At 47.0% G+C, this 25,080-nt stretch overlaps 1 protein-coding gene across 6 annotated transcripts in view; it reads right to left on the bottom strand.

Annotated features, from left to right (window-relative positions):
* LOC147096893 (adenosine deaminase domain-containing protein 1-like) overlaps positions 1 to 25,080 on the bottom strand; it is an 87,609-nt gene that overhangs the window by 25,169 nt on the left and 37,360 nt on the right. For 5 of the 6 annotated variants that reach the window (XM_085973592.1, XM_085973596.1, XM_085973594.1 and 2 more), the window contains 2 exons: positions 20,974 to 21,039; positions 3,552 to 3,626 (listed from right to left, as the gene is read on the bottom strand). In XM_085973592.1, the coding sequence (XP_085829718.1) occupies positions 3,552 to 3,626; positions 20,974 to 21,039 (141 nt within the window). The remainder of the gene's footprint in view (positions 1 to 3,551; positions 3,627 to 20,973; positions 21,040 to 25,080) is intronic. The other variant, XM_085973595.1, reaches the window with a different exon arrangement.

Below are 25,080 nucleotides of genomic sequence, written 5' to 3'. Positions count from 1 at the left end.
ACTATTCCCAGTTAGACAAAGAGGGGTTAGCAGGAATGTTTGGGTTACAGAGGTTCCACAAGTACATATATGGCAGGAAGTTCACCATATGCACCGATCATAAACCTCTTCTCTCTCTTTTCAATGAAACGAAAGCAGTTCCACAGATGGTGTCACACCGGATCCAGAGGTGGGCCGTGACGTTGAGGGCATGTGAGTATGTCATCGTCTACAAGGCGGGCAAGTACCATGGGAACGCAGATGCCTTGAGCCGTCTTCCACTGCCAGGCACACCTATCCATGCAGCTCCAGAGTTTTGATGTTGGAGGACACTGACACGGCACTTGTGACTGCAGAGCAAGTAAGAACATGGACAGGTAAAGATCCAGTACTGTCTAGAGTTCGAGAATATGTGGTGAGGGGATGGCCACAGCATCCGGAAGGGGGCTGACTTCACACCCTACAGTGTCAGGAAAACAGAGCTGAGTGTGCAGGATGGTTGCGTGTTGTGGGGAGCACGAGTGATTATTCCACGGCCAGCACGACAGTCTATCCTAGAGCAACTACATTAGTGTCATCCTGGGGTGTCGCGTATGAAAGCCTTGGCTAGGAGTTACTTGTAGTGGCCAAAGCTAGATGAGGAGATAGAAAATCTAGTCAAGACATGCAGCACTCGTCAGGAACACCGGAAGGCACCAGCAGCGGCTCCTCTCCACCCCTGGGAGTGGCCGGATAAACCATGGAGAAGATTGCACTTAGATTATGCGGGTCCATTCATGGGGAAGATGTCCCTCATAATCATTGATGCACATTCCAAATGGATGGATGTTTATCCTGTAAATTCTGCTTCCACCACTACTACTATAGACTGCCTGCGTCAGAGCTTCAGTAATCAAGGGCTACCGGAGATCGTGGTGAGTGACAATGCCACTTGTTTTGTGAGTACAGAGGCAAAAGAGTTCTTGAGAAAAAATGGTATAGTGCAGGTGACCTCGGCTCCATATCATCCGTCCTCGAATGGACTTGCAGAGTGAGCCATACAAACATTTAAGGAGATGATGAAAAAAAGTGCAGAAGGGAGTTTAGCAGGGGTTCTGTTCAGCTACAGAATAACACCTCAATCCACCACAGGACTCTCTCCTGCTGAGATGTTATTAGGTCGTAGACTACGCTCCACTCTTGACTTTGTCCACCCAGACCTAAAAAGGAAAATGGAAAACAGACAAAACAAACAAAAAGAGAACCATGACAAAAGAACAAAGAGCCGAAGTTTTGGAGAAGGAGATGCGGTCCTTACCAGGAATTTCAGTTATGGACCCAAGTGGATTCCTGGCTTCATAGACTCAATGACAGGTCCAGTATCATACAAGGTCATGTTGGGAGATGGTAGGGTAGTACGCAGACATGTAGATCAGATACTTCCCAGACAAGGGGAAATTGAAATGAAGGTTCCAGATGCAATGGCTGAGGACAGGGTTGCCCCCCAGTTATCCAAGTGCATCTGTGGTGCCACCACCAGGGACAGAGCCAATTCCACAGGAACCTATTTGTCAAGAGGAAACCATCGTTGCAGAGTCAGATACTCTGAGCACTGCTCAGGAGCAGCTGGTGGCTTCACCACAAACAAGCAGGGACTTTACTGTTAGACGTTCACAAAGGACTCGCAAGCTACCAGAGAGATTGATACTGACCTGTTAGATTCATCAAGTATGGAACATGATGGATGGAGACTCCTTATGTGACCCTCAGGAATGGTTGTTTGTTAAGAAATTCATACTGCAATCTTAAGGGAGGAGGGATATAGTAATCTGGGATGTTCTGATTAAGGTTACCCACCAGGTGGTGCTGTAGCCAATGCTGCTGCTAAGGTCAGAGGTTTGCTTCCTGTCAAGGTCAGCAAAGGTGGAATGCCCGGATGCAGGCATGATGTATGTGTTTCCCAGTTGTTAATAAAATACTCGTACCAGTTCCAAGATATCGCCTCTTCGAGTTCTTGTTCCACTACATGGATTTATCACAGTACTTAATTGCCATAAAGCACTTTGGTACGTCCTGAGGTCGTGAAGGGGGCTATATGAATACAAGTCTTGCATTTCCTTTTACATTTACAGTGGAAAGCCTCTTTATGCTGCAGAGTGGAGCTACTGGCGGGAGACTAGACCTTTGACAGCTGCATTGATGGTGTAAAAGTGCCTACGGTTACAGAATTGCATGACTTTAGGCTCAATGTGCACATTAATCTAGTTCCTCATATGGGCAGGAATAGTAGGGTTAATTGTAATGATAATTATTATAACCCATTTTATTTTTAGAAATGGATACAGATGTCAACAAAAAAAATCTAATGCCGTCACCATGCATTCGATTAAATACAAACTTTTACATTGAAAATAAACCATCTGAGGGAGGCACTTTTAAAGTTAGATACAACACATAATGGGCTGCATTCTCCTCTCTGGGCAGAGATCCAGCAATACGGGACTTCCATCCCCCCCCCACCCTCCGAATCTGCCCATACCCCCACCCAGTTCCCTGCACTGGGGGTCATTTTATATGTACAGCAGCAGGCTCCCCGCTATCAGGAGGGAGCTTGCCAGTGCTCGGCTGCAAAGTTCCAGTGGTGCTGCAGTGGGACCGCTACCACAGCGCCGCCACAATAGAGAGTCAGGCATTTAAAAGGGCAGAAGAGCCCCGAAGATTAGAAAAGTGGCAGCCCAGTAGGCCTCAATACAGACCCAGCGCTACAGCAGGAAGTGAGAGCCAGACTGGAGGAAGAGGAGCTCGGTACAAAGCCCTCTGCCTCCATTAGGCAACCTCAGGGCCATTACTGCTGCTTTTCCTAGGCCTACCGCTGTAATGATCAATAACATGTCATTCTAGAGTGGTACACTAGATGGAGCCGTAGAGCTGTATATTTAGTTGTGTGTTTAAGACTACACTACCCACGATGCATTAGGCTACCCACAAGGCAGTAGTCAAGATGGCTACCTGCACACAGAAGTACACATGCTGAATCTCGACAGATGCTGTACCTAGAGAACGTGTACTGAATAAATGACTAGCTAGAAGCTAGCTGTTCATAATAAGAATGTCTAGTTATTAATGAACATAACAACCGCTACCTACCACATGGCGTTCCACGGGAAGTAGCGATAGGTGTGGCAGATGATAGGAAAATCCACTGGGGAAGGGATGGCTAGTGCTGGGCACAGCAGGGTGAGGGAAATCCAGCTCAAGGCTGAGGTAGCGGCAGACTGCACTGGTGTAATTCTCTACAGCTAACCTGCCCGATTTCCTGCCCAGGAGAATCTAGCCCAGCATTTGACATGCACATCAAGGGGACCTTTAGATTATGCCGTATTTCAAATAGAACTTCATGTATGAGAGAAAGATGTTTAAGGACGGTTTAAAATTTTCTTAACCATTATCAGGGTTATCGAGTAGCTTGGCAAGTAGTAATTTCACTCACTACTCTTGTACATTGCAGGGCTGTAGCAATTCGAGGACTCAATGTTCTTTTCCAAGCTAAATGACTTTCCTGAATAAAATACAAAGTTTGTAGATGCTCTTACCGCTTGAGACTCGTGGGCTTCTTGCATATGACACTCGGACATCTGCAGATGGCTTTGTATCTTCTGGAGCTTGATCTGTTGGATTTAAGAATGAACTAATCTGGTTATATTTTTTGGGGTCATTTTATGTATACAGCTGGCTCCCCACCATCAAGAAGCAGTGTCGTCAGCCCAACCATCTACAGCTGCTTCATGAATGACCTTCCCACCATCATGCTAGAGTCCATTATAAAAGATGCAATAGCAGAGCACTTGGAAAACAGTGACAGGATCGGACAAAGTCAACATGGATTTACAAAAGTTAAATCGTGCTTGACTAATCTACTGGAATCTTTTGAGGATGTAACTGGTAGAATAGATAAGGGAGAACCAGTGGATGTGGTGTATTTGGACTTTCAGAAGGCTTTCGATAAGGTCCCGCATAAGAGATTAGCGTGTAAAGTTAAGGCACATGGGATTGGGGGTAAGGTACGGACTTGGATAGAGAACTGGTTGGCAGACAGGAAGCAAAGAGTTGGAATAAACGGGTCTTTTTCCGAGTGGCAGGCAGTGACTAGTGGGGTACCACAGGGATCGGTCCTAGGACCCCAGCTATTCACAATATATATTAATGATCTAGACGAGGGAACTAGATGTAATATCTCCAGATTTGCAGACGACACAAAGCTGGGTGGGCGTGTGTGCTGTGAGGAGGATGCTGAGAAACTCCAGTATGATTTGGACAGGTTGGGTGATTGGGCAGATGTAGTATAATGTGGATAAATGCGGGGTTATCCATTTTGGTGGCAAAAACAGGAAGGCAGAATATTATTGTGAACGCCAATAGATTGGGAGAAGGGGGAGTGCAACGAGACCTGGGTGTCCTTGTGCACCAGTCGCTGAAGGTAAGCATGCAGGTGCAGCAGGTGGTTAAGAAGGCAAATGGTATGTTGGCCTTCGTAGCGAGGGGGTTCGAGTACAGGAACAAGGATGTCTTGCTGCAGTTGTACAGGGCCTTGGTGAGACCACACCTTGAGTATTGTGTGCAGTTTTGGTCGCCTTATCTGAGGATGTTCTTGCCATGGAAGGACTGCAGCGAAGATTCACCAGACTGATACCTGGGATGGCAGGAATGACGTATGAGGAGAGATTGGGCTTATACTTGCTGGAGTTTAGAAGAATGAGAGGGGATCTCATTGAAACTTATAAAATTCTAACAGGACTAGACAGACTAGGTGCAGGAAGGATGTTCCCGATGGCGGGGGAGTCCAGAACCAGGGGTCACAGTCTAAGGATAAGGGGTAAGCCATTTAGGACAGCACGGTGGCATAGTGGTTAGCACTGTTGCCTCACAGCGCCAGAGACCCGGGTTCGAATCCGGCCTCGGGCGACTGTCTGTGTGGAGTTTGCACATTCTCCCCGTGTTTGCGTGGGTTTTCTCCGGGTGCTCCGGTTTCCTCCCACAGTCCAAAGATGTGCGGGTTAGGTTGATTGGCTATGATAAATTGACCCTTAGTGTTCGGGGGATTAAATACGTGGGGTTACAAGGATAGGGTGGGATATGTGTTGGTGTAGGGGTTACGGGGATCGGGTGGGATATGTGTCGGTGCAGGCTTGATGGGCCGAAATGGCCTCTATCTGCACTGTGGGGTTTCTGTGATTTCTGTGATGAGGAGGAATTTCTTCACCCAGAGAGTGGTGAACCTGTGGAATTCTCTACCACAGAAGGCAGTTGAGGCCAATTCATTAAATATATTCAAGAAAGAGCTGGATATATTTAAGGCTAAAGGGATCAAGGGATGTGGGGAGAAGGCAGGACTGAATTTGGATGATGAGCCATGATCTCATTGAATGGCAGAGCAGGCTCGAGGGGCCGAATGGCCTACTCTTATTTTCTGTGTTTCTATCATAGGGTCAGAAATGAGGATGTTCACTGATGACTGCACAATGTTCAGCGCCATTCGCAACTCCTCACATAATGAAGCAGTCCATGCCTGCATGCAGCAAGACCTGGACGACATTCAGGCTTCGGCTGATAAGTGGCAGGTAATATTCGCGCCACAAAAGTGCCATGCAATGACTATCTCCAACAAGCGAGAGTCTAACCACCTCCCCTTGACATTCAACAGCATTACCATTGCCAAATCCCCCACCATCAACGTCCTGGGGGGTCACCATTGACCAGAAACTTAACTGGACCAGCCACATAATTACTGTGGCTGCAAGAGCAGGTCTTGTGAGCAGGCGAGTGTCTCACCTCCCGACTCCCCAAAGCCTTTCCACCATCTATAAAAGGCACAAGTCAGGGGTGTGATGGAATACTCTCCACTTGCCTGGATGCGTGCAGCTCCAACACTCAAGCAGCTTGACACCATCCAGGACAAAGCAGCCCACTTGATTGGCCCCCCCATCCACCATATTAAACATTCACTCCCTCCACCACCAGCGTACCGTGGATACAGTGTGTACAATTGACAAGATGAACTGCATCAACTTGCCAAGGCTTCTTTGGCAGCACCTCCCAAACCTGCGACCTGTACCACCTAGGACAAGGGCAGCAGGCTCATGGGAACACCACCACCTCCAAGTTCCCCTGCAAGTCTCACACCATCCTGACTTGGAAATATATCGCCGTTCCTCCATCGTCACTGGGTCAAAATCCTGGCACTCCCTCCCCAGCAGCACAGTGGGAGTACCTTCACCACACAGACTGCAGCAGTTCAAAAAGGCAGCTCACCACCACCTTCTCAAGAGCAATTAATGCTGACCTTGCCAGCGACGCCCACATCCGAAGAACGAATAAAAAAAAACAGGGAGCTTGCCAGTGCTTGGTTGCAAAATTCCAATGTTGCTGCAGTGGGATTCCTACTGCAGCACCACAACAGGCAGGCAGGCATTTAAAGGGGCAGGTCACAAAAAGTCACCGAGCTGAAACATTAACTCGGTTTCTCTCTCCACAGATGCTGCCTGACCTGCTGAGTTATTCCAACATTTTGTTTATACAGGTTATATTTTTTATTGGAAAAAATTTTTGTAAGCAATGGAGTTAGCATGGTCATGTGTAACTACTTCCCCACTGTCAGCCATGGCTCAGTGGGTAGGCCTCTCGCCTCCGAGTCAGAAGGTTGTGGGTTTGTCCCACTTCAGAGACTAGAGCACAAAAATCTAGGCTGACACTCCAGTGCAGTAGAGGGAGTGCTGCACTGTCAGAGGTGCCGTATTTCAGAGGAGATGTTAAACTGAAGTCCCATCTGCCGTCTCAGGTGGGCTTAAAAGATCCCAGAGAACTATTTTGAAGAGGAGCAGGGGAGTTATCCCTGGTGTCCTGGCCAATATTTATCCCTAAACCAACATCACTAAAAAAACCATCATCTGGTCATTATCACATTGCTGTTTGTGGGAGCTTGCTGTGCACAAACTGGCTGCCTACATTCCAACAATGACCACACTTCAAAAGTACGTCACTGGCTGTAAAGCACTTTGGGACGGCCTGAGGTCGTGAAAGGCGCTATAGAAATGCAAGTCTTTCTTCTCAAACTCACTCATGGTTCTTACTCTGTTGAATTATTGTTACACAGCAGCCCAATAAGATCATGTTTGTCATGCTACCCCTTGGTCACAGTGACCAGGCAAGTGAACTTACCTGAGAAACTACTGAAACAAGGCTAGAAAGTGGACGCATCACCATTCTCCTGCTAAATGTGGGACAAGCAATTTCAGCTCAAAAAAACCATGCATGTCACATCAAGCTATAGCTTTCAGTGAGGCGATAAATAGCAAGAAAAATAGACAATGAATTTAACACAATAAATAAATGTAAATAAAGATTAAATAATGGCCATTATTAAATTAATGAAAAATGATAGCATTAGGTGTTTTACCAGGAAGAAGTGTTCTCAAAGGTTGTGACGTCTTTCATCAACATCTATTTGTACATTTATTATAGGGATCATCATTCAGACAATAACTTGTAAGTGAGAAAACAGACAACAGAGGAGCTTTAATGGTTGAATGCAGAAAGTAAGAAACTACAAAGTTTAATGAAAAAGCAAGGCAGATAAACAATAGGAGGAGAGAAATAGTTCTGTCACTCATTCTTTAAAAAGTCAGTGGAGTTTTCTTTTAAACTATCGAGGAAGATGAAGGGTCAAGGCCCAGTGTGGGACACCAACAAAGCTGGAGGGAGTACAAAGTGATCACAATCAAGATGAACATTCTTCTCCACCTCTTCTATCTGTTCAGATGCCATTGATTAAAAAAAAACTTGCATTTATATAGTGCCTTCCACAACCTCATCGTCCCAAAGTGCTTCACAGCCAATGAAGCACTCTTGAAGTGTCGTCACTGATTGTGATGTAGGGAAACACTGCAACCAATTTGCACACAGCAAGGTCTCACAAACAGCAATGAGATAATGACCAGATCATTTCTTTTTTACGTATGTAACCAACAAATCCATGACCTGGACAGTCCTTTGGTTTGGGGGGTTGGGGAAGAGGGAGAAGAAGCCACAAGTATGCCTGAAGTGTCTTTAGCTTCCAAAATAAGAGGGGGTATTGGACCTCCCAAACTTCAAACACTACTGCTAGGCAGCCCAGATCTGTTCCAAGTGCTTGTGGTCTGGTCCTTTAGCCTCTCCGCAAAATCCAATGTCTATGGACACTGGGACCTCCCTACCATGTCCCCTTCATAGACCCTCAGCAGACACCAACAGAACTAGAAGCACTCCTTTGTTACTGCAACCCTCTTTGCTTGAAAGGAAGTCGGTGTCTCCCTGAAGATCCATGAGGTGCATCAATTTCCAATTGGTGCAATGGAGAGCTCCCGCAGAACTCGCCGGATAGTGAGAGAAAACCAACAACATTTCTTAATGGCAGTCTTAGTGATGCAGAAGCTATCAAAAGTAATAGGCGATGTGCGCTGGTGGGACTCGAGAGACGTGAAAAAACTGATGCTTCAAGAACTGAAACAAACAAGATATATCTAACTGGAAACGCTGAATGCTGATACTGGATGCTTGAAATGGGAAGAATTCCCATTTCTCAGCCTTAACAACTCTTACCTCACTGCGTACATTAAAAAAAAATTGGGGATAGGGTTGAATGAGCGGAGGTGGATATTGATTTAAAAATGAAAGGTGTGCAAGAGGACACTGATGCTTGGGGAACCAGAATTAATGGAAACGAGTTAGAGCATGTATCATCAATGACAGCACAGGTAAGAGTTATTTGAAAGTAAACGACATAAATATACACATAGCTTTGGAAGGAAACTATTGCACAGTAACTTGCTTAGAAAGGCAGCATCAGACTCAACGCCTTTAGCAATGTCCATGATAACAACAAATAATGTAACAAAAAGTGTTCCAGGTCAGAGATCCAGGGGGAAGATCACCAGTGGAACAGCATACTGAAAACTCTATTATCCATCATGGATTAGGCTAGAACTTTCAAAGTGAAAGCTAAAATCTGAATGGTAAAGTCAGTAAGCAAATTGCCCTTGTCTCTGCATCATAGATAAACTAAACCACAATAAATTCCATAGATATACAAGACACAGGCCTATATTTATGGCAAAATTAGTTCTGAAGGTGCAACTTTTCAATCAGATTTTGCAGCAAGACTTGGATAGATCACATTTAAGGTATGAAACAGTCGGTCTTTTTTCACTCCTCACTTCATCTCCAAAACCCGAGCTAAAAGTAGTTATATTGTAAATTAGCTTGTGTAATCTTAGTCATAAATATTGGTGCATATACAACAAAAGGAGTAAACCAGAATCAGAACAGATAATGCTCTGCCATTAAACTGGCCACATTATCTTGCACCATGCCGCACCACGCCGACCCCCTCACAAAAACTTAAAAATCAAGTTGGAAAGAACAAATGATTAAACCCTGTTGTTTTTTTCCTGTAATAATGTTCCAAAGAATAAATCAATTTGTTTATATCAACTGAGACAACTACTGCACTTCACATGGAGGCAATATATTATCTTCGGCATATATTGACTATGCAAACAGTATTTTTCCCCCAATAATGAATTTTTGATTATCACTTAAGAGCTGAAGATCTGATAATATGCAAGATTTATGTCACAACTGTTAATCTTCCAATGACAGACAGCATTCACTGACAGCTTCTGTCGGCATAGATCAAGATCACTTCCCTGAATGGCGCAGTGCACATTTCTCCTAGTTTAGACCATCTAGGCATCTTGATGGAATTGCTGCTCTGGGATCACTTTAGTTGCTTCTTTCATAGATGCAGTCGCTGCCGTCTTCATATAATTAGTGCAACTTTTATTTTGCAGTCTTTGCAGTTTTGGAAACTAAAGCGTTTCGATTAGCAGATAGTAAAGGCTTGCAGCTGACAATATCTACAGTGGTAAATGATGTGCTGCATACAGCACATTTCCATTTTAAGTAACTCACCTGTGTTTTTTTGGGGCATATTAATAGCAATAAAGCAACACCAATGGCAGAAAGGCAGATGAAGGCCAAGTGCAATCCAGATTGCAATGGTAAAAATATTATTTTAACTACGCTACTCCTACATGGGAAGAACTTATAGGCCGAGAAATTCTTGGTACCACGCCCGTTTTATCCTAAGCATCCAATACGGCGGGCGGCATGCCTTTCCGGCACCAGAAGTGCTCCGCCCGCCATATTGGATCGGGCTCCTGTATAGGTGTCCAGAGCGCATGCGGAAGTATTTAAGATGCTCATTAACATATTTAAATAAGGGTCCTACACTTAGCAGTGCTGGCCTGCTTCTGAAACAGTTTCACTGCAGTCATGGGTGTTCTGGTAGGCCTGCCTTTAAGGCTGGAGGACAGGGGGAGTAGCCAAGAGACAGGAGAGAGTGTAGGAACAGCTGGGAGAAGGAGGAGAACACTGCACAGGAGGCCATACCCACAGCGGATCTCCAGGGAGCACTTCTCCTGAACTTCACTGAGGAGCAATGTGTCAGACACCTTTGCTTCACTTAAGGTGGCCAACACCAAGCAATGTCAACTGTGCAGCCACAACTCGAGCCTCGAACCAAGACATGGACAGCAATGCCTGTTGCCAAGGAGGTCACTGTGGCCCTTAACTTTTATGCAGGTGGTTCCTTCCAGGCTGCAGCAGGCGACATCAGTGACATCTCAGTTTGCAGTCCACCATCGTATCAATGAGGTCATCAAGACTCCTACGCCAAGAGGAACACCTACATCTCTTTTCACATGGACAGAGTAAAGCAGGCTTCAACCCCATTGCAGGCTTACCTAGGGGGCAAGATGCTATAGAATGTACTCACATTGCCTTGCGTGCTACTCATCACCATCTGAATAGAAAGGGATTCCACTATAATTTCAGTGTGTTTGTGACGACAGGCAGTGCATCATGCAGACCTGTGCCTGGTTTCCTAGCAGTAGTCATGATGCAATAATTGTGCGCCAGTCCTCTGCTCGGCCTTTATTCCAACCAGACTGTCAGGTCACAGGTTGACTATTGAAGTAACAGTTCCGCTGCCTGGGCCATTCGGAAGGAGCTTTGCAATAGAGCGCTGATTAGTGGTTGTCTGCTGCATGTCTTTGCCACCATGAAGGACCAGCCCTTACCAGCACCACCTGGGCAGCATGGAGAGGAGGAAGAGCAGAAGCGGCATTGACAACCAGTGCCCCTAGCTGCTAGAACTCAGAGCAGCTCATTCAGGAGCGCTTCACCTGAACCAGTGCTCCTATCTTCAATACACCAACAGTCCCACAATCACCATCCTTACTACCACCATCCAACTATCTTCCTTCAGTCCATCCTATGAGTCTTGTCCTCACTTTACAATAACACCAACACCAAAAAATTATATTCAACCGCTCAATTCCATCTGTATCAAATAGTTAACAGAAATAATGAAGAATCACCCTTGTGCAAGCTCCATGTGCCGGTCTCTCTGCTTGTTTACTTATCCCAGTGCATGCTTCCCAGTGGCTACAGCTTGGCAGGTGGAAGGCTGCTGAGCTTCAATTTAGGATACTTCAGATGGCCATGGTGGGCGACCTCAAGCAGCTTTGAGCACGGCCAGACTGCAGCATCTCGGCGTGGGCCAGGGCAGTCAGGCACAGCTGGTTGTGTAGCATGAACAAGGAAACTGGGTGAAGTGGGAGCAGGTATGCAGTCATCCTGAGAGGCCAGTAGGTGCCTCTCCCATGGAGCCAATGCCACACCCCCGAGACTGCGCCTCAGGACTCCGAGAGCTCTGCGTAAGAGTGATGTGACACTCTGGAAGCCCGTCAACACTGGCCCCAAAAACAAGATGGCAGCCATCTGAGCTTCTATGGCAGCAGTCAGCAGAGGCTCCATCATGGTGGGCTACAGTGTGTTCATCAGGAGGCCTGGCCTCTTCCTAAAGTAGTAGAGGTATCTCCACATTTTCAGCACCGGAAGTGAAAGACAGGGACAAAGGTTAGCTTTTAGCATACAGGCAGAGCAGAGTAAGAAGTGGCTGGTAAAAGCAGCTGCAGTTTGTCATGCAGTGTGTGTAGGGTGAGACAGAAGGGAAAGAGGGCAAGATGTGAAGAAAGCCTGCATGTCTCCACCAGCATTGCTAGTCGCCACAGCCATGGCTCTCCCCCTGCCCGTGATGGTCAGCATGGTTTTTTTTCCAGGGGAGAGGGCGCGCAGACGGGATCAGCCTCCTCCAGTGGGAGTCTCCTGGCGCAGTTTGTTCGTGACGTTCTCTAGCAAGAGAATGTGTTACTGGCAGTCTTGAGGTGTTTAGAAAATGTGCCTGTCATAGTAGAATAGTTGGTATGTAATGTGTAAGATATGAGGTGTGCGAAAGTGAGGATTGCAATAATGGTGGGTGTGGGAGTATGAGAAGGCAGTAGAGTAAAGTGCGATGCAGTGATTGTAGGAGAGTGAAGGAAAGCAAGGAGGGGAGCATTGTGAGTCATGAGGCTGGGAACGGTAGAGGTATGAGCAGAGTGCAAGACAGTAGTATTGGTACCTTCACAACTGAGGTCACTGAACTTCTTTCAGCATTGCAGCTATGTTCTGGGAACTAATCTGCTGGCAGATGTCCTCATCAACCTCTTCCTTCTGGTGGTGGAGGTGTTGCCTGGAGGACTTTCTGCCCCCCGGAAGGACCAGGGTCTCCAACGCAGCATCAGAGGCCATGGGTGCTGTGTCAGGAACACTTCGAGCCATTTTAGCCCTTTGACAACATTTCCTGCTGTCTGCAGCCAGGATCCCCTTTAAATGGTGTCAGACGCCTGATTTCCTGTTTGTTCCCCAAACACGTGTTTAGCCAATGAATAGCGCTGGCTGCACACCTGCATCATTTTAATGAGGACCCAGCTCAAATTAAATGTGCTACCTGGGACCATGTGATCAGGTGCGTGCAGAGACGCCTGTTTCAGACACAATCAAATTTCTCAGTCGTAATCTCCCGAGAATAAAACTTGAACCATGCTTGAGGGAAAGATTACGCTTTCCCCTTACTTTGCTGAATAGGACTTATTCTGGGAAATAGTTTTAAGAATTACTACAGTTCTCACCCTAAGGGGTCATTTTTTATGCACAAGTCTAGACATTAAGTGCTAGCAATTTTTCTGTGGGAGCATTATAATCAAGTCTCCATCCAATGTCCATTTGTGCACACTCTCCAGTAGGAGGTCATTAGATAGCAATCAGCAAGAGTGATTTATCCCTTTCCCTAGCTCAGAGACACTGAAGTCGATTGCTTTCCTAGCCAAGGTCAGCCAACTCACCACAGACCAGTAATCAAAACTGTATTACTCATCTGAGGCAGCAGAAAGGGGTATTGAAAATAGTAGATATATTCCTTTTCAACAGTTAGAGACACCTGCATACCGATAATCACTATCGTTCAAAAATGCTGGAAATCGCGCAGTGGCAATAATTCAAAGACAAAACAGGAAATGACGGCGGGTATGCCGACTGACCTGCTGCATATTTCCAGGAGTCTGGGTTTTCCTTTTATCTCTACTATGGGCACTAGTTCATGTAACTGTTACCAACAAAGTTCACTCAGAGGGTGGTAGGTCCATGGAATATGCTGCCCCAAAAAGCTGTAGAAGCTACATCATTACATAAATTTAAAACAGAAATAGACAGTTTCCTAGAAGTAAAGGGAATTAAGGTTTACGGGGAGCGGGCAGGAATTTGGACATGAGACTAGGTTCGGATCGGTCATGGCCCTGTGGGTAGCGGAGCGGGCCCAGGGGCCGTGTAGCCTGATCCTGCTCCTATTTCGTGTCTAATTCTGTTAGATTCAGGAGATGGTTCTATGATAGTGGATTGGCGGTTAGGATCAGATCAGCCATGATCTGATTGATCATGGGGCCGATTGGCCTATTCCTGCTCCTATTTCTTATGTTCTTATGTAAAGTATCTTTATACAAAACAATAACCAAAGAGTACCAAACAAAACTGCTGTCGTCCTTGTTGCAGCTCAACAGAAACACAATTGAGAACTGCAAAAGCAGCTAAAATGTCCAGTGTGTGTATTATAAATAATCCAAAATAGGGATTGATCTCAAGACTGTGATCTAATCTTAGAATTCAGATGAGCTGTGCACCAGTTGAGCTTCACTCTTGGAGTTGATGAGCCCACTTGAATCTTGTAATTAGATTACAGGCTTATACTCACTCAGTAGCTATTTATTTCTCGATATAAAAATGTTTCAGTGATAGGTGGGTGAAAATGAAAATTATCCAGCCAGCAGGGAATCACAAAATCCAGGTATGAGTCAGAAATTGTGTCTGAATATTGACAGAAAACAGCAATAACAATTTGCATTTATACAGCACCTTAAACATAAAAATCATCCCAAGGCGCTTCACAAATGATTATAAGGAAATGAATGTTAGGAATGCAGAGGACCAGCTGCGTATTTCCAGGAATCTGGGTTGTTTTTAAACCCATGTTAAAGTGGCAGTAGAAGAGGGGAGAATACAGATCATTGACTAGTGTACAGTATATTACAGGTAGCTGAACACAATAAACACGGATCACTGCTGTAACTTGTATATGCCCAATAGTAATGCTTAGCACTCTGCACTGCTAATGTAGAGGAAAATACACATTGTTCTATGAAAAGCTTCTACCATCAAAGGGTTATTCAGAATTTATTAAAAAATTTCAGCAAGCCATTTTAAAGTCATTAAAAATTGAAAATTATTTTAATTGTAAAAACGCTGCCGTAATGGTTGCGTAGAATCATAATAGTTACTGTGGTTTTGAAATGAGTCCTGCTTGACACAAAACTGAGGGCTCAATCTATTCAATTACCCTGCATCACATTTCACAATAGAAACACATTTTATTGTGATGCAAATAAGATGAAACATTCTGCCAAATGTAATTTGCTGCAGTTCACATTCTCTGTGGTCCTCCAAGAGCAGCATCACTGCAGAAAATCAGAGGTAACTCTACTCCACTAGAATTCAAACAACATGCTTCTCGCAAACATGCTGTACAACAGTTGGTGAAGGAAGCTTACGTGTTTATACGACTTGATGGCAGTCAAAATTGCCCACAGAGGCGGGCTCATACATAGGAAGCGAAGCAGGACTCCTCCTGGAGAGCAAAGCAGAGCTCTGCCCGAGAGCATAGCAGGGCCCCTAAGTCCAAGACAGGTAGGCTGAACCCAGAGTACAGGGAGGTTTAGGGCCTGACATCATTGAGGCTCAGGGCACTCAGAACAAGTGGCTAAGGACAGCGAGGCCAGCAGTCCGAGGTTGATCCAGGGGAATTACCTGTGGCTCCAGACAAGAGAAGTTGAGCTAGTAGCAGGCTGGCATTACGGTCAAAAACAAAAAGAAACTGTGCAAGTTCCCACCCAGCAGATCAAGCAGTCCCCGTGGATCACACATTCCCATCCACTAGACTGAAGGCAACTACATGGCCAGAAGATGTAAACTCAATTTGTATTCTATACAATTTTGTTATATATGGAAATTATTAGCAAGAACATTGGAAACGGAACAAAGGCATTTGGTCTGCTTTAGGATGCAAGTTTAGCAAAGCTACCCCCTTACATTTTGCATTTAAATGATGGGCTGTCCAAACAGCAGCATTACCACCATGTTGCTGTTGGTTGCACTGCTGAGCTATTACAAGTCTCGGTTCTCAAGTGGAATTTAGCGGTGCTGCACACCCAGCTGCATTATCACCTTTTTTGATTTGGTGAGGACATTATTTTTCCTTATAAAATGGGAGTACTTTGAATAAATAGTGGTCCTAGAGTTTTTCTTCCTTTCAACCAGACAAATCTACACCTAGGCCTAGAAATTCGGTATCGCCGCATTTGGGGCGCTACAGCCGGGCGGTCGCAAAACTTTGCGCCCGTCGCAACTTAGCGCCACCTTCGCCGATATTCAGTTGCATCGCCCCAAGAGGTTGCTGCAGCACTAAAGCAGGCGATGCACGAGTATCATAAGGCGCTAAGCCGGCGATCTGGGGCGCTACCACCGAGGGCGGGCGCAGCGCAGGTGCGGTGAGTTATTGATTGAAGGCAGACAGTCAGGCGCCGGTCAGCACTTAAAGGGGGAGGGTGGAATTGTTTGGCTGCCACGCCCTGCACACTGCAGCCCTGAGGGAAGGCCTGAACAATGCTAATTCAACTGCTCCACGCCGAAGCCAAAGGAGAGAGCACAGCGCTTCGGCGAGGGTGACCCGAGGGTGCTGGTTGGCGCAGGCACCATGTTCTGTTCCCTGTAGGGGGCCTCCGAATATCGGAAAGCCTGGAGGGAGGTGGCAAGCAAGGTCGCCTCCAACAGCATGGTTGCCAGGACTCCCCTCCAATGCCGTAAAAAATTCAACGACCTCACTCGGGTTGTCAGGGTGAGTACCCTTTCCAGTATCCTCCTCATCCCTGCATGTGCTCCTCAGTTGATGGCCAAAGGGACGTGAAAGCCCTACTGCCCAGCCCTCATCCAGCAGCTATGGGACTGTCATGAAAAGCACTTGCATATTCAGGAGTTTATACACTGACGGGGCTATTCCACCATGGGAGGCTGTGCAGGCAAGATCAGGGCTTCACACTGTACTTAGAGGCCGTCCTCTCTCTTGCAGGGCAAGCTGGCGCACAACCGGAGACAGCAGAGCCAGACCGGGGGAGGCCGTCCTGACATTAAGCAGCTCAGCGACCTAGAGCTGCGAGTGGAGCAGATCATGGCAGGCCGACTGATTGGCCCCGTCACGACTGGAGATGCCGACCCTGTTCTGGGCACCAATGGTAAGGTCCTCACCTTTTTGACCTCTCTCTTTCCACCTGCGCCTCATGCCAGCATCCTTTGCCACTATCGAACCAATGCAGTGCATAGCAGCACTCATGCCTCCCTCGCTGCCGTCCTGTCCTCACTCTAAAGCAACTCTTGTGCCTCCCTGCTTTCAGATGGTGACTCGCCAGGTGAGGAGGCGGTCCCTCAACCTGGCACTGTGTCGGACTCAGACCTAGAGGAGGAGGAAGCCGCCCCATCAGGGACACCCTTGGCCGAGGCAGCCCATGGCCATGCTGGGGACACGTCTTCCCTGGAGGGGAGCAGGGGGGGAAGTGTCGGAGGAGAGTGATGCCCCGGGGACCAGCGGGCTGCAGCAACGTGGGAGGGGTGGGGAAGCTCGGCGGCCTTCTCCCCAGAGGGAGAGTGTGGCCTCCAGTCCTGCTACAGTGAGCGCAGAGGAGGTGCGGCTCCTTGTGGAAATGGGCGCCGGCACACTGAGCTCATGGCTGCAGTGGCAAGGATGCCGGACTCCATAGAGTCTCTGGCAAGGAGTGTTCAGGAATTCGGGGCAGCACAGGCCAAGAGTCTGCAAGAATTCAGTGCAGCACAGGCCAGAGTCTGCAGGACTTCGCGGCAGTACAAGCGGCCTCCAGCCAAGTGCTCAGTCGTGCCGTGCATTCACTGGTTGGTGTCATCCAGACACAGACCAGGGCCACACGGGCACTAACTACTGCCACCCTTGCTGGCTCGGCCAGGCATCACCGGAGCACTCGCCACGCCGCAGCAGCCCAGCAGTCTGTGCTCCAGCAGATTGCTGCGCATGCTGCAGTGCTGGCCCGTGCGAGTGCCAGTGAATCAGCCGACCAGGGAGTGCCTGTGCACTGTCAGGTTGGCAGCATTCCTGCAGCCAACACTGTGACTCCTCCACTGCAGCTGCCACCACCCGTAGGACAGACTGCTGCTGCCCAAGCTGAGTTGGAGCAGTCCGCAGCCGGGCCCTCCAGGCCGACCCCCAAGGGCATCTGCTGTCTCACCAACTTACCCTCAGCAGCCTTCCCCCAGCCTTGCTGCAGCCACTGGGGTCCGATTGAGGAGGAGCTGCAGGGCGGGTAGGGGCCATGCCCGGAAGCGAGACGGATCACCCTCGCAGGTGAAAAAGTAGAAGGTCTGGCCAATTTAGTTGTTTTTTTATAAACAGGCCGAGACTGGTGTGTTTTTGTTTCGGGGGTTTCTCTGAATTAGTTTGTCATGCGGGAAGGGCAGAGTTATAAGAGTAAAAAATTTTCTTTAATCGCACTGTCCACGTTTGCTTTTGGAAGTATTGGTTGCCTTGATTGGCTGAGGGCTTGCGGAGCGGCTACATTCACCTTCCTTCATTGGCACAAGCCATTCCCTGAGGGGGCCTAGAACCGAGTTGCAATAAGCCGCAGACGGACGGCCCTTGCACTTTCTGCCTCCCTCCCATCCTCTGGTGGTCCTCCAATGTCTGCGGTTAGCCAGGTTGTGCAGCATGCAGCACATGACAACGAAATGGGAGACTCGCTCAGGCGAGTACTGTAGGGCTCCCCTGGAACGATCCAGACAGCGGAACCATTGCTTGAGCACGCCGATTGTGTGCTCAATGATGTTCCTGGTTGCTTGATGGCTGTCATTATATTGCTGTTCTGCAGGGGTGCTGGGCGCACGGAGCGGGGTCATCAGCCAGGTGCACAAAGGATAGCTTTTGTCCCCGAGAAGCCATCCCCGTGGGTGAGGCTGGGCCTGGAAAAGGTCTGCCACAGAAGTCTGGCGCAGGATGAAGGCATCGTGGCTGCTGCCTGGAAAGCGGGCATTGGCAGCTAGTATGAGCTGCCTGTGGTCACACACCAATTGCACGTTGAGCGACTGGTAGCCCTTCCGGTTGCGGTAATCCTCGGCATTCTCCAGAGGTGCCCGCAAAGCCACATGCGTGCAGTCAATGGCGCCCTGCACTATGGGGAAGTCCACTAATGCTGCAAATCCCATTGCACGCTCTTGCTGCTTGTCGAGGGTCATGGGGAAGGAGATGAACTGACGTCTCCTTCTGAAAAGGGCATTGGTCACCTGGCGGATGCAGCAATGTACCGCGAACTGGGAGATGTTGGCAATGTCCCCAGTAGCGGATTGGAAGGAGCCAGTGGCATAGAAGTTGAGAGCCACCGTCACCTTCACTGCCACCGACAGAGACGTCCTGCTCCTCAGCTGTGGCTGCAGATCTCTCTGAAGCAGGTGGCAGATCTCTGTGACCACCTCCCTTCTGAATCGCAGCCTCCGAACACACTGCTCCTCAGACATGTTCAGATATGAGAACTGCTGGCGGTATACCCTGGGTGGGTAAGGCCTCCTGTGCCGACGCCGGTTGGCCCTTCACCGTTTGGCCATGACTGGCAGTCTCTCATGGCGTCTCCGAGCCCTCTGAATGCAATGCAGTAAGCCAACGTTTGCACCCATTGCAGCCCCCATTAGATGTATCGAATTAATGCTATGGCACTGAAAGTTAATTACAAGTGCAAAGCTCTGGCCTGAATCCAAAAGTACCTGAGCGAGTGTTGATTCAAACCAGAAAGCTCTCCCCCTTTGTCTCTCTCCAACTTTCAGTGTCTCACAAAGGAGGAGTGGAGCAAAATGGCTGACATTTATACTGCAGGAGTCGTCCCCTTTAATTAGCGCCCCCCCGCGCCCCGCAGCGACTGGGAACCGTTCCCCTTTACCAGTCGCTGGGGGCGCCAGACGCACAATAGGCTGGCGCCACTGAATTTCCGGTTCGGGCGCACAAAGGGCGTTGCACCATGAAAAGGTGTCAGGATCTGCGCGCGCGCAAAGGATTTGCGTCGCCGCTAAATCGTTACTGAATTTCGCGAGAGGCGCAGATCGCGCCGCGCCCGGTCGCTAGCCGCTTAGCACCCCACTTCTCGCCCTCTTAAGGCGCTAGCGGCTGGCGCAACCAACTGAATTTCTAGGCCCTAGAGTTTTCACAGCAATTTCAAAATGCGAATATTGGGAGATGGAAATTTCTGGGACGACAGTATAAGCAGAACCTGAAACAGAAAACAAACAGAAGCTCAGGCAGCTCCTAAGTGAGCAAATGTCAAACCATCCCATCTGAAAGGTTAATCTATTTTTCTCTTTTATATTTGGCCCATTGATTGGGGTATTTGTTGATTCTCTACCCTCTATCTTTCCAACCTTACTAAAATGCTTGTTTATCTTTTCATTCTCAGTTCTGATTAAGGATATTCACCCAAAACATTAACTTGCCCTTTCTCGCTACAGAAAATGACTGACCTGCTGTCCAGTTCCAGTCTTTTCAGTTTGGTTTGCTTTGAGGAGCCGACTAACCTGCTGCGTATTTTCTGCTTATACAACATTTATTTCAGATTTCTGGAAATCACGGTTTTTCTTTTTATCTCTAGTATAAGCAGAACACACTGTACTTACAGCAAAGGAAACGAGTGAAGAGACTCACTAAGCTGCTGATTATAGAGGCACTAAGTAATGGTGTGTTGGAAACGCTACTTTGTCCCTGTTCCAGAAATCCTTCTGTGTGAAAGTCTGTAATCCACACTAGGTAAAAGAAACGTTGTCCCCGATAAAATGCAATTTTACCAAACAATACTATGAACAATTTAGAACATTGAAATGTGGCCAATCACAGCTAGGCGGCGTGTGTATCTGTACAATGTTCATTCTGTGGCAAAATAAATATGGTTTGACGAGTTTCAGTAGAACAGCAAGTCACAAATTAGTCACTAATCATGGAATTTTAGGATGAATATTATGTGACGATTCGGCAGGCCATGTTGGTGTTTAGGAGATTAGAGAAGGAATGAGGACAGTTCTGAGGTTGAAACTAAAGACTATTGCTGGAGAATTGTAAAGATTTGACCCAAGAGTTGCTGTGATCTAGTATTATTGCTCAGTAAATAAGGATATAAATGATGTATGAAACATAAGCATCACAGTATAAGTCAATCTGTGTGCAGGTTAGCAGAGGGAAGATATTTTACCAGGGTTACAGCTGGCGTGTGTTTTCAATGTCATTTAAGGGAAGTATTTCCCCTGCAACTGACCTGAGAAGATCTGATGCTATTACAGGGGGCAAAGTGCTCTACTCCCAGCTTGGCCATGCCACAGCTTAATTAATACATAGGGACTGAGAAAAATAATCAGCTGCAGATCTTAGGATCCACAACCTACCGTTTAACCTACGCCTTTTCTGTACCATTTCTTCAGGTATGCTACGTCTCTTTTGGCCTGGAACCTCTGGAGGAAAAAGTACACAATCAGACAGTGACCTGCAGACCACTGAACGGGATTATCTTTCTCAGTTTAAGAACATTTCAAAAAAGACTGCACAGCATATTAAACTCCGCTTACATGTTTTAGGTAATTTACCTGATGGTTTACATATTTATAAATCACTGGTTAGGCCTCAGCTGGAGTATTGTGTCCAATTCTGGGCATCACACTTTAGCAAGGATGTCAAGGCCTTGGAGGGTGCAGAAGAGATCTACTGGAATGGTACCAGGGATGAGACACCAGAGAAACTGGGATTGTTTTCCTTAGAGCAGAGAAGGTTAAGGGGAAAATTAATTGAGGTATTCAAAATTATGAATCCTTGGATAGAGTAGATAGGGAAAAGTGTTTCCACTGACAGCAGGGTCAGTAACCAGAGGATATAGATTTAAGATAATTGGCAAAAGAACTCGGGTGCAAGGGGAGAGTTTTTTTTAACGTGGCAAATTATGATCGGAATGTACTGCCCAAAAGGGCGGTGGAAGCAGATTCAATCGTAACTTTCAAAAGGGAATTGGATAAATACTTGAAAAGGAAAAATATGAGGAACAAGCAGGGGCGTGGGACTAATTGGAGAGCTCTTTCAAAAGAGCCAGTACAGGCAGGATGGGCTGAACAGCCTCCTTCTGTGCTGTACGATCCCACCAACTAGGTAATAGCTTTGGGAAATAGAATAGAATTTTGATCATGAGTATTTTATGACTAGATATTCTGAATGTTAAGCTATTATCCAATTAAGCCAATTTGTGATGGATTTATGCTCCAATACATTTATCAGAGAATTCCAGAACATTAAGTAATTGCCTATTCATTTTATGTATTTTAATCCCTATTGCACCACAGCCGAGTTATCTCTAGACACAATTCTGTTACTGGTGCTATGGTTAAACTGCATCACTTCATTTTTAAACTTGTAAAAATCACAAAGATTGGCCTAGTTACAATCTTTATACTTCTGGATTTCAACTGGCTGAATACTGATCTTTGGAGTTGGTTTTCAGAAGAGCAGCACCAGGCGTACCTGGAAATGAGATGCCAGCCCAGTGAAGCTGCAACAGAGCAGGCATACAAAAACGGAAAATAGCATGCTATAGAAAGAGCTAAGCGATCCCACAGCCAACACATCAGGACAAAGCTCTGCAGCCCTGCCTCATCCAGTCATGAATCGTGGTGGACGATTAAGCAACTAATAGGAGGAGGCCCAATGATGATCCCCAGCCTCAACGATGGCAGAGCCCAACACAGGAGGGCAAAATAACAAGACTGAAGCGTTTGCAACCATCTTCAGCCAGAAGTGCCGAGCGGATGAACTTTTTCAGACTCCTCCAGAGGTCTCCATCATAGATGCCAGTCTTCAGCCAATTCGATTCACTCCACGTGACCAAGACACAGCTAGGTGTACTGGACACAGCAAAGGCTACAGGCTCACAAAACACCCCGGCTGTAGTACTGAAGAACTGTGCTCCAGAACTAGCCATGCTGTTCCAGTACAGCTACAAAACTGGCATCCACCTGACAATGTGGGAAATTGCCCAGGTATGTCCTGTGCACAGAAAGCAGGACAAATCCAATCCGATCAAAAGAATGCAAGAAATAGGAGGAGTTGGCCATTCAGCCCATCGACCCTGCTCCGCCATTCAATAAGATCATGGCTGATCTTCGACCTCAACTCCACCTTTCCGCACTATCCCCGTACCCAAGTCCCTTAGTACAGGAAACTGTGTTATATCCGGCACCGACGGGACCGAGCTGTTGCTGATCTATCAAAACTGCCGGACATACAACGTTAATGTTGAAGCATACGGAGGTTTTCATCTCCGTATCCGACAACAAACACTGTTGCTTAGCAACAGCTTGTAAACAGTCAGCCCGTACCTTGGAAGCGTCTCTGTAGCTTAGCAACAGCTTCAGAGAGACTTTCCAGAGCCCGACTGTTGAAAACAAAGCCACGAGAAGGAAAAAAACCTAACAAAACGGCTCCCGGTAGATCGAGGTTTCCGGACATACAACCGCCGGATAAACCAAAGTTTCCTGTATCCTAAAATCTATCGATCTGTCTTGAATATTCTCAACACTGATTTAAAATGCTTATTTTTTGTGACAAACCCAGTTTCAGCTGTATTAATCAAACTTTACCAAGTTACTATTAAATAAATCAAGGAATATTTTTTAAAGCAAATTTAAAACCAAAATATTTAAAACTGCTCAATTACATTGGTTCGTGGCAGATTTTGCGATATGAAAATGAGCTTGAGCCAAAACTCGGGGGGGGGGGGGGGGGGGGGGAAGGAAGAAAGAGAAAACACTTTCAAAACTGGCGCAGTAAACCAGGTGGGGGGAGTAGGGAGTGGCATTTAAACTGAAGGTAGCAACCTACCCCTTCTGATCCCGCTAACTTCCTGCTATCTCCCAATGTTAATCTGTTCTTTTGAGAAGGTGAGGACAACTGTAGGAGGCAGTAAGGTGTTCTTTAACGATGCAGATCTGGTCTGATGAATTAATTGAAATCCGATCTGCAATTTGAATTGGAAGCCTGTGCGGGGGAGCAGTGACGGCTACCCAGTCAGGCCAGACTTGTTGGGAGGTGGATTCTGGGCCAGAAGAGGCCCAGGCAGCTAAGTTTTAAAATTTTATTTTCGGTTTGCTTGTGGGCCAGAAGCAGGCATGCTGGTGCCTGGCTGTAGCCTCCTGAATTTCCCAATCCTGTCTGCTGTCTAGGTAGTGGATCTGGCTGGAGTCTAAGAAAATTTATGGAAATGAGGCCCGTCTGTTAAAATCTGCCGGGATTCATACAATGATTACAGCACAGAAGGCGGCCATTCGGCCCGTGACGGCTCTCTGCAAGGCCCCTTCAGCCAGTCCCGCGTCCCGCTCTTTCCCCGTAGCTCTCCAAATTTTTTTCCTTCAGCTACTTATCCAACTCCCTTTTGAAAGTCACGATTGAGTCGGCCTCCACCACCCTTTCAGGCCATGCATTCCAGATCCTCACCACTCGCTGCGTAAAAAAGTTTTTCCTCATGTCACCTTTGGTTCTTTTGCCAATCACCTTAAATCTGTGTCCTCTGGTTCTCGACCCTTCTGCCAATGGGAACAGTTACTCTCAATCTACTCTGTCCAGACCCCTCATGATTTTGAGCACCTCCATCAAATCTCCTCTCAACCTTCTCTGCTCCAAGGAGAACAACCCCAGCTTCTCCAGTCTATCCACGTAACTGAAGTCCCTGGAACCAATCTCGTAAATCTCCTCGGCACCGTCTCTAAGGCCTTCACATCCTTCCTAAAGTGCAGTGCCCAAAATTGGACACAATACTCCAGTTGAGGCTGAACCAGTGTTTTATAAAGGTTCATCGTAACTTCCTTGCTTTTGTACTCTATGCCTGTTTATGAAGCCCAGGATCCCATATCACCTTCAACGATTTGCGCACATATACCCCCCAGGCCTCTCTGTTTATGCACCCTCTTTAGAACTGTACCCTTCGGTTTAGATTGCCCCTCCTCGTTCTTCCTACCAAAATGTATCACTTTGCACTTTTCTGCATTAAATTTCACATGTCTGCCAGCCTGTCCTATGTCCTCTTGAAGTCTATCACTATCCTCCTCACTGTTCACTATACTTCCAAGTTTTGTGTCATCTGCAAATTTTGAAACTGTGTCCTGTACACCCACATCCAAGCCATTAATATACATCAAGAAAAGCAGTGGTCCTAGTACTGACCCCTGGGTAACACCACAGTGTACCTTCCTCCAGTCTGAAAAATAACCGTTTTTCCACGTCCCCGGAATCCTCAGTTTTGCCACCCACTTCGGGACTCGCGCGTACCATGTCCGCTCTCCCATTAAAGTCAGAGCTCAAGTCTCTTGCTGTTAGCTGATCTAATCTGAACTTCAACATATGTTTTTGCATTCATGTTGTCTGTAAATCTAGGTGGTACAAGGATTATTTAGCCTACAAGGTCATTAAAATCCACATAGAAATACTGTAATTTCACAAATTATCTCCAGTCCTTA

This window comes from Somniosus microcephalus, chromosome 34, assembly GCF_052327205.1.
Source record: "Somniosus microcephalus isolate GS21.2 chromosome 34, FLI_Smic_1.0, whole genome shotgun sequence".
Taxonomy (NCBI): Eukaryota; Metazoa; Chordata; class Chondrichthyes; order Squaliformes; family Somniosidae; genus Somniosus; species Somniosus microcephalus.
The sequence above is the reverse complement of the archived record's forward strand: the minus strand, read 5'-3'. Positions and strand labels throughout refer to the sequence as shown.